This window comes from Sander lucioperca, chromosome 23 (assembly GCF_008315115.2).
Source record: "Sander lucioperca isolate FBNREF2018 chromosome 23, SLUC_FBN_1.2, whole genome shotgun sequence".
Classification (NCBI taxonomy): Eukaryota; Metazoa; Chordata; class Actinopteri; order Perciformes; family Percidae; genus Sander; species Sander lucioperca.
Window position 1 is genome coordinate 2,949,662 of NC_050195.1, and position 16,181 is coordinate 2,965,842.

The following is a 16,181-nucleotide window of genomic DNA, read 5'->3' on the forward strand; positions in this document are numbered from 1 at the left end:
CTCTTCCTTCCCTCCTCCGTTGTCAGTGTCTCTGCTTTACAGTCCGTTTAGCAAAGGTGCGGCAGTGTCAATAACTGATGCCCTGCAGTTGTGTGTCCACAGGGGCCATTCTGAAATGAGCCTTTACTTTCCCTTAGCCGCTGAGTGGCGTTACCCTTTCGGTTGCATCAGCGACACTGAGAATTTCACTACAGAAGCCACCTGGAAAAGACATGCCGTATAGTGGTAATGTAAAAGAAGCTCTGTAATAGCGTTAGAGCGTGTTTCAAGTACACCACGCCCATGGACACCATTTGAATTCCCAATATGCACTCTTAAAGACAATACATAACTCATAATCACCTTACATTCACTTATGTCAGCAGACCACCTTTGCTAACAGAGGACACCGTTTTAATTAGAAACTCGGCAAGCTTCTCTCTTAATGAAATATTTCCAGTCAGGACCTCTTGACACAAGTAGCCAGCTCTGCAGATGAAGAGTTGTTAAAGTCATCCCACTTCCATCTTTGCTAAGTAGCTCTAGGACACACACACTCACACAATGAATGGCTAGTGGACAGGTATAGTTGGGGCCACGCTGATTTGAAAGGTGAAAATAATTAGAGAAACTGCAGCACTTGCTTTTCTGCAGCTGTCAGCATAATAAGCATAGAGGGAAATCACCCAACCATCGACCCCCAATACAATGAAGCACACAACACTAAAGTAGATTAGAACAGCTGTAGACCAAAAGAAAATAAGTTCTTAGGGGCAGTATGTGTATTGTGTTTGGTTTACTGACTGATAAAGATAACAAGCAAAAGGCAGAGTGGGGGGAACATCTGGAGAGACAGCACCTTCAGTGGTGTTTTGGTGCAGTGGGGTGCTCATGGAGCTGCTCGCTCACTGTTTTAACACAGTCTTCTTTTACCAGCTCCTCACAGTCGGTGACAAGTGGAAAAAAGGGCAGGTGACAGTACCAGCAGAGACAGTTTGCTTCCTTTTCGCAAGCCAGATTGACAGACGGTGTATATGTGTGTGTTCGCACCAGAACTAGCTGGTGACTGAGGCAGTTGATAGTCAAGGTTGTTCATTATGGAGAGATGATTCGGAATGCAAACAAGTGCTGATGAAATAAGGAGTGAATACATTCTCAGTGTCTTTGTAGTCTTCTTTTATGTGCTCTGAGTGTTGTTTCTGTTGTTTACATCATTTTGCTCAGGGAAGGTCAGCTGAGCTTTTTGCTAACTGGTAAATTGACTGCATTTATATAGCACTGTTCTAGCCTTAGCGACCATCTAAAGCGCTTTACAACACAAGCCAGCATTCATCCATTCACACACACATTCATTGCCACACTGGTGGCAGAGGCTACCTGCACATCAGGAGCAATAAACATTCACACAAACACACACAGACACACACTGCGGTTCAGTGTCTCGCCCCAGGACGCTTCGAAATGTAGACTGCAGGGACCAGGGATCGAACCATCACCAGCTGATTAGTGGATGGCCGCTCTACCTCCTCAGCTACAGCTGCTCTGAAGCAACATTTACTTCTTAGTTCCCCTGCCTAATGGCACCAGCATCTAAACCTGTGAGGACTGTGAATGAGGCGATTCTTTCCACCAAACCAGGACCACTATCTCGGCCGCAATCAAACCGCTGTTATTCAGTCTGTGATGACCTCTACAATTCTTAAACACTGGAGCCTTTCACTCAGTTTGTGGAATGAGGCAAAAAATAAGCTAAAACATAAATATCACGATGCCATCACAAATAACTCAGCAGTCAGTGTAGATAACATCACATGGGGCTAAAAACATTCTCCAATTGTAATTAATGGTTCACAGAAGCTGGCTCTTTCACAAAGGGAGCATTTGGTATTTGTTAAAAGAGCTTCTGATTCATGCCTACCATACATGGAGCCAGGGAAAGAGTTCTCTGGCAACATGTGCCACTGTGGCCTTTGTCACACTGTAATTAAAGATAGCTTCTCATGAGTCACGCTGACAGAAGCAGACGCATACTACCCACCACCTCAGCTCCCACCATTACAGTCACCATCCATCCTGATAAAAACAAACATAAGTTGTTGGGTGGGGCTTACCATGAGGCATAATATTGTATTGTGAAGGCAAAACAGGATCACAGTGTGATTACAGTGGCTGTTCATTTCAATGCCATTTTATCGTAACATAGGTTCATTGACAAAATATTTCCATCACTAAAACAGAAACATGAAGGAAAGGAAGTTTGTTTCAGTTTATGCTTGAATGAACTGAGCTGTACACATGTAGACAGCCACATTATAGTCATGCCATCCTATCTGTCCACCCACTGTATATCATCTTTTGGATAAGAACATAAAAAAAATGGTAAATGTGCAAAGGAAATCTTCCAGTAAAATCACCCTCCCTTATGCCACACACTTGACAAGTTTGCAGCAGCACCCACTTAAATAGTACAATCAGTATAGTTAAAGTCGCAGTTCCACCACTGTACTGAAGCGCACTCAGCCCTCTGGCCAGCCATGTTCGACATGTGGACGCTATTCCATGGTATGGAAGCAGAGATGTTCTTCCTCCCTACAGTATGGTAGAGAGTGAAGACAGAGACAGATGAGCTCTCTGGCTCGAGAGGCCACCTGGCTGCATCTATCCAAACGGACCAGAGCTTAACTCTTCTCTTTCTCTGCCCTCCGACCAAGCGTTGCCCGTTGAAACATTGAGCTGTAAGGTGAGAGGTCACACTAATAGCCCCACTCCATCTTCTTTCTCCTGCATGATTTCCACCATCTCCGTCCATCACACAGTCTTACACTTTCTCTCTCTCTCGTCCTCCCTCCCTCAGTGACACTTTGGCCTATTGATCTGACTGGAGGAGAGATCATTAGTTGATCCACGCTGCTACGGCTATCAGGCCCATTTACGGATTGCAGCCAGTAATCATCCTAAGTACACACCGGTAGCAACCAAAGCCTCATTATCACCAGGGGATATTGGTGCCATTTTCTAAGGGAGCTTTCACATCTGTAGTTTGGGTCATTTGGTCCTGACCAAGTGATAAAAATATATATTGTTGCCTTTAAGTTCTGGTCCGGTTCGTCTTTACACTGACTTTTTACAAGCGAATCAAGAGCAATATACATGAAGTTATACAGACTGACAAGTAACTCACTGATTGGACAATTTTGTTAATGTCATCCTGCATCATCAAGACCCACGTGGGGAAACGAAGGTCTTGTGACTGACAGGATATTAATGTTCTCTGGTGTCACAAAGAGCTCACGGAAAAATAACTGATTATAAGCAGTATTAGTATTATGACCAAAATACGACCAAATGTTATGCATAGTAACAGGTTGATACGACACAAAAAATAGGTGTCTTATTCAGAAATATTACAGGCCTTATTACGGTGGGATCTATGTCACACACTTAATGACCTGCCAATGTACACACAGGGTACAAGCACAATAGAAAGCACAACAGACGTTAATATTGCTTCCTGAATAGTTTACATGAATCAGCAGATGGATTTATTAGCAGACTGAGACCCACCTTTACAAGCTCTCTCAGCCCTGTTGTTTGATCCACACCAGGGTTTCATTGGCAGCTTTTACACCCACCCAAACCAACTAACTGGACAAGTGCACCACCAGAGTTTGTTTTAACCAAACAGATTAGTTGTGAAAGCACCCTACAGTAACAGTGTTCCACTATGTTCCATGAGGGATCCCCTTGCCATTGCAATTGCTCAGAACATATAGTTAATTGGCTTCATGATAGTGTTAATTGTTGGAGCTTGTATTGCAAGACAAATTTCCGTGTCTACGGACAATAAAGTGCTATCTATCTATCTATCTATCTTAACTTTCTTGTAGAGAAACACAACGTGGAGATTCAGATGTCTAGGATTTGAATAGGGGCACCAAACACTGAGATTTGCAGAGACATGTGGAGTTAATCTGTGGTTCCCATGGACCCAGGAACAGAGTACTCAGTGACCAGTCATAAGCAGTTTTTAGTGAGTCCTGGGCTAGGAGGTGTTGTCACGACCGTTCCTATGACCCCATATTGACAAAATGTGACTATTGTTGAACAACTGATTTGGTGACAGCTAAATGCAAAATATTTCCACACAATGTATGGAAGTTGATAATGCGGCCAAGATGCTGTCGCTACTGGCATAGGTGATCTTCTGTACAGCGTCAAACTAAACTAACCACTTCTCTGGCATATATTACCTTGATGAGGCAAAAAAGGGTTTCCTATTCCAGAGGTCAACCCATCAACAGTGTTAGAAGAGGAGAGCTGCCCTCCCATCCAAGCCTCTTATTTAGACTTTAAATGCCATTTCAGGGAATATGCTTTCTGACCACCTCAACCTTTCACACAGGCAGCAGCTACGCTAACTATAAGCCTGGGAGGAGCACGCTATGCATCCATACACTGAAGAAAAAGATATACTATGTACTGGATACATGTTTTTCTTGTGTAACTTAAAGCAAGAAGCAAATATATATCAAGTCATCCACTTGCAGTGAGTAAAAAAAAAATAAAAATACTTGCGCAGAGAAGAAAAGGGAGAAGAAACAGTTGGAAAATGAATGCAAGAAACAGCTAAACATATAATTCTATAAATGGCAGCTATTGTAGTGTATGCCCCAATAGTAAAATAGATGTCTGGAAAATGTTAAATCAAATACCTGATGCTTTGTCCTGTAATCATCAAACAAATTCTCTTTGTTTATTCTTTCAGACACAAACATGAATCTGTCACATCACAATATTACATCAACTAGCTTTTAAATGTAGCATTGCTGACCTGCACACCCACACAGTTGTTTTCCCTCTGGTTAATTAGACTTCTGCTCATGTAGAGGTTGGGCGGAGCTATACTGGAAATATGTGAGGTCACCAAAACTTCATTAGCCAATAAGAATGACAATGGAGACATTTCTCTCAACCTAGGAGCCACAAAACTATCTGGAACAATCTGTACACACCCACACAGTCCATGGAAGAGGTCTAATTAGACGAGTGAAAACACCTGTGTAGGTGGATCATGTGGCCCTAAATAGAAATCATGTTCTTGCATAACTGTACTTCACAAAATATTATTACAATATTATTTAATAGTTCTACAATCTTTTTTATATTTCATTTTTTGTGTCCCTCACTTGGAAACGATTTAATCTCTGCATTCTGAATTCCATGGAGCTGCTTCCGTTTCAGGTTCCTGCTATTGTGCATGCTGGCTCACTGTCACACTGTCATGACTTACTGGGACACTTGAATGGAACACAGCAGTGCTCGAAGTGGGCCGGTACTTACCGGTACGCAGTACCGACACTTCTACATTTTACTCTTAAGCGTACCTGCACTTTTTCTTGCGTACCGCTACTTCTCGCACGTAGCCGGTACTCTACCACTGACAGAGGAAGTGTCAGTGTCAGAGAGATTAGTAACGACCCTAACGTTACATAAACTACACTACCCAGAGGGCACTACGTGACTTACCTCAGATCTTGATGAATTATGTAAAGGCAAGCAGTCGGCCCACCCTATCAGATGTTCGCTTCTCCACGGACGCTAGTTCAAAAAAGCTGTCTGATGCCTGCCGCCTGACCGTAACAGATTTTTCACTGCTGAAAACCTAGAAACTAAAAAGAAGTGTGTTGAGTTTGTAAGTCGTTATGTTAGCCTGGCTTCAGAAAGGTACTAAAAGAACGCATGTGCCAGAGCCAGACACGTCAACACAGGTGCAAGTCCAACCAGAAACATCAAGTACGATTCATGAGCTTCAAACAATGTTAACGTTGATGTGAGCGGAAGAGCTAGCGTTAATGAGGAGTCTGAAGCTACCAACCTTAATGTTGCCTTAGTCAATGACACCGACGTCAATAACGTGAGTAACGAAACGCATGGATGGGAGAGACCAAATGATGTATTTTTGCTCCACAAACAGCTGGCTCATTTTTAAAGATAACAAAACTGGCCTGCTGTATAGCAGCATCCCACACACACACACACGCATGCACGCACGCACGCACGCACGCACGCACGCACGCACGCACGCACGCGCACACACACACACACACACACACACACACACACACACACACACACACACACACACACACGACTTGTTTAAATAAATTCATACATTTATGTTGTTAATAAATAACAATAAATTGTTGTTGTACCAGCAATATCTCCAAGTTTTGTTTTTTACTGTAGAAAATCTCAAAAGTCATAATGATTTACCAATGCAAGTAAATGAGAGTACTGGCACCTTTTTTTCTACTTTATGCACTGGAACATAGCCATTGCTAATGTTATTAGTAACACCTGTGTACACTAAAGCACAAGAAAAGGGAAAGTTCCAGGGTTAACACCATTTATGTCTCTGTCATTTTGTTACTAAAGCATGTAAATAGCACTCTCGAGCAGCCTGGACACCAAATTAAGGGACGTCACTTTGCCTCATCTCCTGCACTGATGGCTGAGCATACAGAAAGGATGAGTCTGCAGACTGTGAAATACTGGAGGTGAGGGGACAGCAGGGTCAAGTCCTGGGAAGACAATCCCACTTAAACACATTTAGGGAAGACTTTAGTGTGTGGGACAGCCAGAGGTTGGTGTATTTGTGTTAGTCTGTGTGTGTTTGCTCTTCTACTTTAATCCTTTTAATGAATAAATGTCCTCATAATGTTTAAAAAAAAAAGTACCCAAAGTGACAGAACTTTGCTGTTACAGGATTTTTCACCGTCACCTGCACTGTACACTTACATCCTGTGAACACCTGCTTTCCATCAACAGCATGAGTCCGCTTGACTGGTTCCCACTTCCGGCCACCCCTTCCTCTCCCCCCTCACTCCTGTGGCTGTCCTAGGTGTGCATTGAGACTCGGGCACACGGCCAAACAGCCACATCCACAGAAAGCGTCTGTCCAAGGGCCTCAATTTTCACCCCAGCGTGTGGACCCCGCACCCACCAGCACTTTTCAATTAGACAGAACGGAAGGCGAAGCCGGGTGTGATGCTAACAACCTTTGCGTTAAACCTCGGCTGTCGCTGTCACACTGTGCGCATGCAGGAGATTTCTTCAGTTCCATATTTCCTTCCCTTTAATTCACAATTTCTTCTTTTCTTTTTTTTCTGTCGTTCTTCCTATGACAGAGAAATAATCTCGGCCAATTCTCAATCCTTAAACCCAAGGGCAAAAGGTGGGTGGGGATAGAAGGAAAGCAGGACAAGAAAAGAAAAATAACTCTCTGTCTGGAATTCTATTTATTTGAGCAGGGAGTCAAGCAGAACCTATCGTATGATCACCACCTGCTAGCTGTGGATTCAGCCCCTAGCCATGATGCCATGATGCATGGTGTGTGCATGTGTGAAGCTAAAGTTGACAATATCACAGCGTGACACACACACACACACACACACACACACACACACACACACACACACACACACCATACACACCGAATGTCAGCCCAACACAACAGGGAAGATCAAGGCAAAGTACCCTAATCAATGTGATGGCACTATACCAGCTTAATAGCACCTGTCTCCTTCCTGTGTCATTTGGTGCTTTTCTTTGCTGTTGCCATGGTAATCATAATTCCTATAATTTATTCAATTGCACCTATCCCCTTGGAGATCCAATACCTGTTCTTTCTGTTTCAGAAGAAAGGCAGCAAGCTACCTGTGCCTGCTGGGAGTAGACAACCTGCTCCAGTTTCTGATCAATACCTGAGTGAGGCGAGATAAGGCATCCATAGGACATTGCTGCTGTTTTTAACAGAAAATAAAGAACATAGCAATAACAATCATAGTTTGGCAGAAATATGTAGTTTACAATTTCACTGTATTGACTTGTTGCCAGCTGCTATAACTCACAATCAAAGTCAGATCTTAATTCGTAAGCAGCAAAACCATTCCATCCCATTTACCTCTGTGCCTTGGCCCACTTACAGCAGCACAGGCAGTATAATGGAAAGCGGAGCTGATTTGGTTAGAGAATTCCTCCGCTGTCTTTTGAGACGTAAAATGCCTCCGAATTTTGTCAGTAATCACTATTTGCTCTAAAGAAAAATGTATGGCTCACTTCAGCGGAAACTGAGCCTAACCTGATGGAGAGGTTGTACGTAAGTGTGCCACTGTGTGTGTGTGTGTGTGTGTGTGTGTGTGTGTGTGCATGCAACTACTGTATGTGTATGTCGAGCTGTATCTGTGCCCTACCCTATCCCAAACTCCACGTGTCTGGCCTTTGTGATTCGGTAACTTAGCAGGTCTAGATACACTCGGCATCGAGCTGTCAGTCAATCCCTGGTGGCTGTGTGCTTCCTGACCTTGCCAAGCCGTTCTCAGCATCTGTCCTCTAACCATTACTGTCACATCTCACACACCAGGCAATATGTCTGAGCCCATCTGAAATAACATATAGAGGAAGATAGAGAGCGGAAACAGCTCCTGTCTTTCTAGCCTGCAGAAATTTACTATCCACACAGAAAAATACAATTCATAGTGTCTTACTAAGTGATGAGACGGCAAGAGAAAATGTTGTTATGTTGTTGTGGATTGTCTCCATGTCTGCTTATGTATATCGTCTTACTTCAAACTATAGTGGGTAAGTGTAGTACACTGACATTTAGAAATGGAGAGGGAAAAAAAAGAATCCACGTTAGATGAACATGAATGAGTAAGATATGTCAGGAATACTGATGCTGTTTGCTTTCAAAGTAAATTTTGTGACATTTAATCGAGGTTAACTAGATCTTAGCTCTGTGTCGTCAGTGAGATGCAAGGTCATTGCCACTTGCTTTGGGAGAAGAAGAGAGAGAGAGACTTTCCTCGTATATAGCTACTGTGCTTTGATGCACTCTAGGGAAAAAAACAGAATACATCTTCTGCATTTTCAGTAAACATTTAAGAGGATAGAAGGAAGATCAGATATGCAGTAATCAAGGAATTAAGCAAAAAGCAAAAATTTGACCTACCCAAGAAAGCAAAAAATTCCTGCTTCTACTTCTCAGGTGCTGTATTTTACCTCAGCGCGGCAGTGTTGTGTTGCTGTAATGAATTTAAACTCGTCTCTGACTGCATCAGAAATTTAAACAACAGGGTTGTGTCAATTTAAAAAGATGAAGACCTGTCAGAATGTTGGCACAGGTTAATGAGGGAACGACTCAGAGACAGCCTCAAGACAGAGAAGAAAAGGAACTTTCTTGCTGCGAGACAAGCCACGTCAAAGATCTGAGACTCTGCCGAGCTTCGGCTGTGATAACTTACTGCTTTAGCAGCCACTCCGCCCCCAGCCCTAAAACTTTTCCACTTGGCGCATTTGACACCCACTCCGCAGGATGGGATGAGTGCTGGGCGCCCTTGAAGTTTCAATGGCAAGAAACATTTCCATCAGCACACCCACAGTTGCCGCTTATGATCACAGCGGCGTTCTGAACAGCCTGGGTCGGAAAAGCCAGTGGAATAAATAAGCCAAACTGAGAGGAAAACCAAACCAATTTGAGAACATTTGATTCAGGATGGAAGAGAAACACTCGATGAAAGGGTAAAAAAAAAAATGAAGAGGCAAGAGACAGACAGAGGGATGGAGAGTGTCGGGGGCAAGCCCTATTGATCTGGAGACTTAATTAACCATCAGATGCCTCTGACACAGCCTCTGATCTTCTATGATCAGTGGCAGAGTGGCACCGCTCTGGGGGAGATGGTGGGGAGGGGATAGGAGCGAAACAGGAGAATGAATGGGAGAAGGGTGGAAAGGGAGAACGTGTAGTTTATTGACAGATTACAAATACAATCCATCCAAGGAGAGGAGAGGGGAAGGATGACAGGCTGGGAGGTGAAAGAGGAGAAAGAGTGAGCGATGATGAGTTCATGAGACGGTGGGGAGGAAAAAATGGTGAAAGGAGGAGTTCGGAGAAAGAAACATGGGGAAAGGAGAGAAGAAGAAGAAGAAGAAATAAGAGATGTGTGGGAAAAAAAGGTATGGAGAGGGAAGTTGAGAAAACAAAAGCCTACAGTGTTTGTTGAGAAAAAGGGGAATGGATCTATTCTGTGCACCATCTGCTATTACCTGTCACACGGTGTGGAATTAGTTTTGTATGTCTGAAGGTGCCAATAAAAAAAATGTATCACAAAAAAGAAAAGAAAAAGGGGAATGGATACATGTGTCTACACTGCATTATCCCCTACAAACACGTCCTCCCCACACTGATGCAATCATCTTCAGCTTCTGTGCGTATGCATATGTGAAAGGTCCGTCAATGTTGAGATGACAACAGCGACTGCGGATTAGATTGCCAATTCTAATATAACTGAAGATACGATATCTTGGAGTGCTCATGTCAGCTGGGTAGAATGGAAATTGACCCGAGTGAAAGCAGTCAGGAGTGGAGTGAAGGCAGGGAGGATTGGGGCTGACGTTAATCCCTGAGAGGTTTGAATAGTGAAATAGCGTACCATGGGATGCAGAGCGATGAGGGGGGATGAGGCTTTGAAGGTGATGCAGGTTGGGGGTTTAAGAAAAGGCGCAGGGGCTGGGGTGGATGTTAAAATTGATCAGGGAATGTCAGGTTACAGACAGCATTAATTCAGAGGGGAAAATATATCCAATGAGCATGAGGTTAGCAGGTCAACCACACATCCTATCAATGTGAATGGGGAGTGATCGGCCAAAAAAAAATATCCAATTTGTGGAGTTATTTTGTCTGTTACAGGGTGAAAGAGACACAAAGATGCTGAGAGGGAGGGTGAAAGAACCTTACTGATATATGACTCACCAATGCGTCCGATCATATTAGCCCGCGGTGTGGAGTTGCTGTGAAAGCCTTCAATGGTTTCGTACAGAGAGTTGGAGATCCGGCGCTCCTGGCTGTCCATCAGAGAGTTCACGGGATGCTCTAAAACTGGAGGGCTGCAGGGGGCTACCTACAGAAACCGGGAGAGAGATGAAGAATAGGCAAGGGGCTTAAAAATAGCTACAGTGCCAAATAAATGTTCCATTTAGTCTGATGAATATTATTTTTCTTAAAGGGCCAATACCATTTTTTTTTTTACAATAATCATTTAAGGTATATTCACATTCATACCTAAAAGGTTATTCTCAAACACAGTACCTTAGTCTGCAATTTCTGTGCTTGTCAACTGACAATAATTGAAAATAGCCTAATTCGCTACTTCTAATATACTACTATTACTACTACACGTTTGACAATCACATTCACAGCATTAAAGAACATAAATAACGTATATCTATATATGTGTATCATATATACATTTAGCTATATTCATCTTGCGTTCTGTATATTAAAATCCCTGTAATTCAGATTGAGACTCATAGAAGGTTCCGGTCATTAGTCTTTATCCATACTATTGTTTACATTTGCATCATGCTTTTTGCCTATGAAATAATCAGTATCCCATGTGAAAGTGTGTAGACCGAAATCAAAAACACAGATTTTCAAAATAAATCATGTTCATAAATTGTTTTGAATTGGTTGTTTATTGATTATTTTTGCAATGTGCACGTACCAACCAGGAAGCTATATGCACACACAAACAACAAATTCACACACAAAAGTTGAAGTGGGTCTGCATAATATGGCTCCTAATGTGATGCCATCAATACTCCAGAAACACGGAACTGGGGCTTCAGCGTCCTTCTCGGCTTACGTGGGTATTTTCTGGCTCAGCAGTGTGAAACGGCTCCTGTAGTAGTCCGAGCTGGATAAAAGTCCATGGATTTCCCATAGGCCGATAGACAGCTGTCTCTAACAATAAACCCCAGTAAATGGACCAGTGACATTTGCCATGTGGTTGATACGCCGCACTGCTGGTTATTGAGCCCACTGTACACTCACTGCATGTGTCAGTTTTGGCTGGGGGACATTAGCGGGTTAGCGGTTAGTCTTTGGGTCTGGAACCACTGGGCCCAGATACTGTGTCCAGTCTTCAAAAGCCAATAGTCTGTCAAATATAGTATTTTTAGGATATAGACAATGGAGCTACCATAGCAGGAGTCAGAAAGTAGAGAGGGAAAACAAATCCCAATCACATCCACGTGCAGAGAGTTAGAGAATAAAGCTTGGGCCCTGGTCTTATTTCCCACAATGCTTCATAGCAGCCTGTGGGCAGCCGGGGGAATGCACTGGAGAAGAACTCCCTGAATATGACCTATTATAGAAAGCTCCCTTACAGCTAGATTGTCTCGTGCAGTTCAACTTTGTACCTCAAGCATGCTTTAAACCAGGAGGCCCTGGCTAATATTGATGTCTCACAACACTCTGCTGGCTTACAGCCAAGAGGAAGGGGAGTAAAAGATCAGGCAACCACTGCAGCAGGAAGATAGGAGAGCAGGGGGGAGAGGAGGAGAGAAGAAGAGGAGGAGATGGTAGGGAGTTTTTGGTAAACAAATGGAAGGAATAACAAGAAAAAGGAGGATTGTGGGGATGTGGGTGCTGTCAAGTCGCCTCCTCGTGGGAGTAGCGTACCCTGGAAGACGCATTGCAAGGTAGAGGGACTGTTTAATGTAAAGAGAGATTTAATGAGGTTGAGAGCACCAGACTTTATCGGGACAGTGTTGATAAGAGCGAAGAGCAAGGAAGGAAAGTGTGTGTGTGTGTGTGTGTGTGTGTGTGTGTGTGTGTGTGTGTGTAATGGGGGGGCCGGGTCAACACAACTACAATCAAAGCGACGGCCACTGCCAGCCTTATTATAAAAAGCATGTCCCCAGATGATAAACACTCAATAAAGCTCAAATTGACTTTAACTTAACCCCTCTCTGCACTTTTTTTAATCTGCTTCAGATCTGTCATGAGCTGAAAGAAGAAAGATTGAGTGTTTCAGGTAAGAGGTAGGGAAATGTGTGGACAGAGTGGAACAGAGTAGCTGAGAACCAAATGATATGAAACTATGTATAGAATGTGTTAGGGGGAATAGATCACTGAAAGACCGCTATATAACTGTCTCCCTCTATCTCTGAGCTCGGAACAGGTTTATTTTAAAAGTATTCATTGGCTTCTATGGCAAATAGACTTTGGAATCAATTTAACACAGCGGCAAAATGGCAGCTATTTAATCTTTGTGTATCCAGTATTATTTAAGTATGCCTCTGTGCATGCCAATGCTAGCACACTGCGTATGTTTACTGACCTGTGAATGTTTACTGACTAGTGCATGACAGGCTGTGACATTTTCATGTCAAATCTGCACTCTCTGCTTCCACCTGATATTTGATATCATATCACAGTAGGGATTCAACATTTAGGTCTTTCCCAGGAAAAGTCTTTTGATACGGTACCATGCAGGCACATATGCATTTTGTCTTTCCTGCATCAGAGGCAGTATTGAAATGAACAGCAGAATTGGATAGTTAGAATGAGCATCAATCGTCACAACTGCCTCATAAAACAAAAAGAAAATGCTTTGTGGTACCACAGTGTTAAAACCCAACATCAGCAACGTCGAGTTGATCAAGGAGCTTATTTGTCCAAAAGTGGACGTGTTCCTTTTTGTTTTTCAGTGTCTTTGCTGAGATTTTAGTCCTTTCTTACCACCGGTTCTCATCACCTCATCATGTCTATAATCTGTCTTAATCTAGTCATTTTCAGAGTGGATTATCCTGTTGACTGAGGGAGAGGGCAGGGCACTGTGACTTACACTGAGCCCAGTCAAGATCATCTGCTGCTCAGCTCCCATTGGACTCACTAAGCATGCCCGTGTGCTTGTGTGTTCAAGGTAATGCTGTTATTTGTCTGAATGTGTGTGTGTGTGTGTGTGTGTGTGTGTGTGTGTGTGTGTGTGTGTGTGTGTGCACGCATGTGTGCGCGCGTGTGTGCATACCTGTATTCACGTGCATATGTGTTTGCGTTTATATGCTTTTGTGGTAAGTGCAGACTCATGGACTAATGTGTTTTTGCCTGTGCATCAGCATCTCCTTGCCCTTGAGTACTCAGTGAGGGAGAAGAAGCAGTGTGTTGACAGGGCTAGTCTTAAGCTGTCAACTAAGGCTAATAACGTCTAGTCCATGGTCATTTCCTGGCCTTCTATCCTGGTCTCAGCCGGTTGCCGTGGCCCTAATCCAGTCAACCTCCACCATAATGCTGTAATTACAATCCTTAAACTACTGCATCCTGCCCCAGGCAGAAGTCACCTCTCTGCTGGCTAGATACCCCACCTTCATTAGCTTCGCACATCCACCTAGAGCCTCATCTAAAGTCAGTGCTTCCCAAAGTGGGTGACCAAGTCTTTTAGGAGTTCTTAGCAAAAACTTCAATTTCACAAAAACATCATGCTGAGATGGAATCAGCACAATAGCAGGGTGTGTGTGTGTGGTGGAATTTCAAGCTTAAGAACTCATGCTATGTAAGCTGAGACAGTCGTACCCCAGGTCTCATTCAAGTCAGTGTCCAACATAACCTCATCATCTTTCCAGGCAGAGGAGTACTTCAACTATGTGCCTCCTATGGCAGCTGCATGATAAGGGAATGTAGGACTGTCTCCTATTGGAGGTCCATGGTCCTGCCACAGCTTTTGCATACTTCCCAGAGAGATAGATAGACTGAACTAGGCTTCACCATCTATGTTTACGGCGCCTGCAATATCTTTGTTTACATTGAAGGTTCAGCTAAACTTAAATGCTTCTGTGTAATTCATCAAGGTCTACTGAATCTTCTTTAAGTATGTGAAATATGTTGTGCTACTCCTGAGTTTTTCCTTGCTACAGAAACTTCAAGAAAACAAACTCGGGGACTCACTTAACTTGTTTTCTTGATCTATGCCACTGATGTGCACCCCCTTTTTAGGATTTGGAGTTCTGCATGCTACTTTCCATTATTGCTACAACTTTGTTGTCCTCCGACACAATGCAAGCAACAACCAGGTGAGCCAATTGCGCTCGAAAGCTCGGAGTTGTTTACTTGTCCGCTCCACTAAAGTGGAGTAAGGATCACTTCCAGCACTGCTAAAGGACCGCTAAGTCTCAGGTGCCATTGTTGTATTACAACAGTTTCAACAATGCATACCTCATTTAAAATTAGACAGAAAATAAGATATCATGTATTTGGAAAACAACTTCCCAGTCGGAGAAGAGTATTTCAAACACGTTTAACACAATTATACAGATTTAAGATTGGCCAGAACCTGCCTACTACTGTGTATCTGTATGTGGGAATGCAAGAGTCTACAGCCATGCTAGCAGCTCTGTGAAGCTGTACTGATACATGCTATCATTAGAATGGTTACGTGCTCATGATAACAATTCTAACATGCTGATGTTTAGGTATAATGTTTCCCATGTTCACTATCTTTTAGTGCATTAGCATGCTAACAATTGCCAATTAGCACAATGTACAGCTGAGGGTGATGGGAAAGTCATTATTAAAAGTTGGACTTGATGATGGCTCTAAATTAAAGGTTATTACCGTTCATCCTCTGGAGAATGTATGTGCCAAATTTCATGACAATCTATCCAACAGTTTTTGAGACATTTCACTCAAACCCCTATATGTCAGCCTTATGGTGGCACTAGGGGTGTCAGGGGATCAGGAAAGTCGGAACGCTTCATCCTCTGGGAATCATGAATGTCCCTACATGATGTCATGGCAATCCACCCAATAATTATTGAGATATTCCTGGCTGGACACCAAACTAGTGGAACGACCAACTATTGCAATCCATAGAATTGTGCTGGTAGCATGGATAAAAATCTAAATCAACACAAATACATTCAAATTTATACGCAATAGCTTAATTAACACCATACGGCTAAATATTTCTTGGTTGTGTGTTCATTATTGGATTATTGGTTCACTACCTTTATAACTAGTTACAAGGCTAATACAACATATTGAACTCTTTCATCTTGTCATTTTGTGCTGCAGCGGACAATGTAAAAATGTTACAACTTAAAGCAAGATGGATTGTTTCCATTTTACATGAGCTAGTTTTTAAACATGTTCATTCAACAAGGATTTTACATTATCAGTTTTCCTTTTCTCTCTTCAGTAGGCATCTGTCTTTCTGGTTGCAACCTGTCTAGAGTTGAGTCGTCTGTTCATATTAGCCAAGTTCCAGCACAGAGCAATAGTATTATATACAGCTAACAAGTGAACACAGCATGTACTATGCTGCGAAGTGAAAGGAATTAAAAGGAATTAAAAGGAATTAAAAGGA

At 42.9% G+C, this 16,181-nt stretch overlaps 1 protein-coding gene across 6 annotated transcripts in view; it reads right to left on the reverse strand.

Moving 5' to 3' along the window:
- The window catches only part of LOC116064851 (partitioning defective 3 homolog), a 379,664-nt gene that overhangs the window by 141,960 nt on the left and 221,523 nt on the right, over nucleotides 1–16,181 (reverse strand). For all 6 annotated transcript variants that reach the window (XM_035998104.1, XM_035998105.1, XM_031320165.2 and 3 more), the window contains one exon: nucleotides 10,790–10,937. In XM_035998104.1, the coding sequence (XP_035853997.1) occupies nucleotides 10,790–10,937 (148 nt within the window). The remainder of the gene's footprint in view (nucleotides 1–10,789; nucleotides 10,938–16,181) is intronic.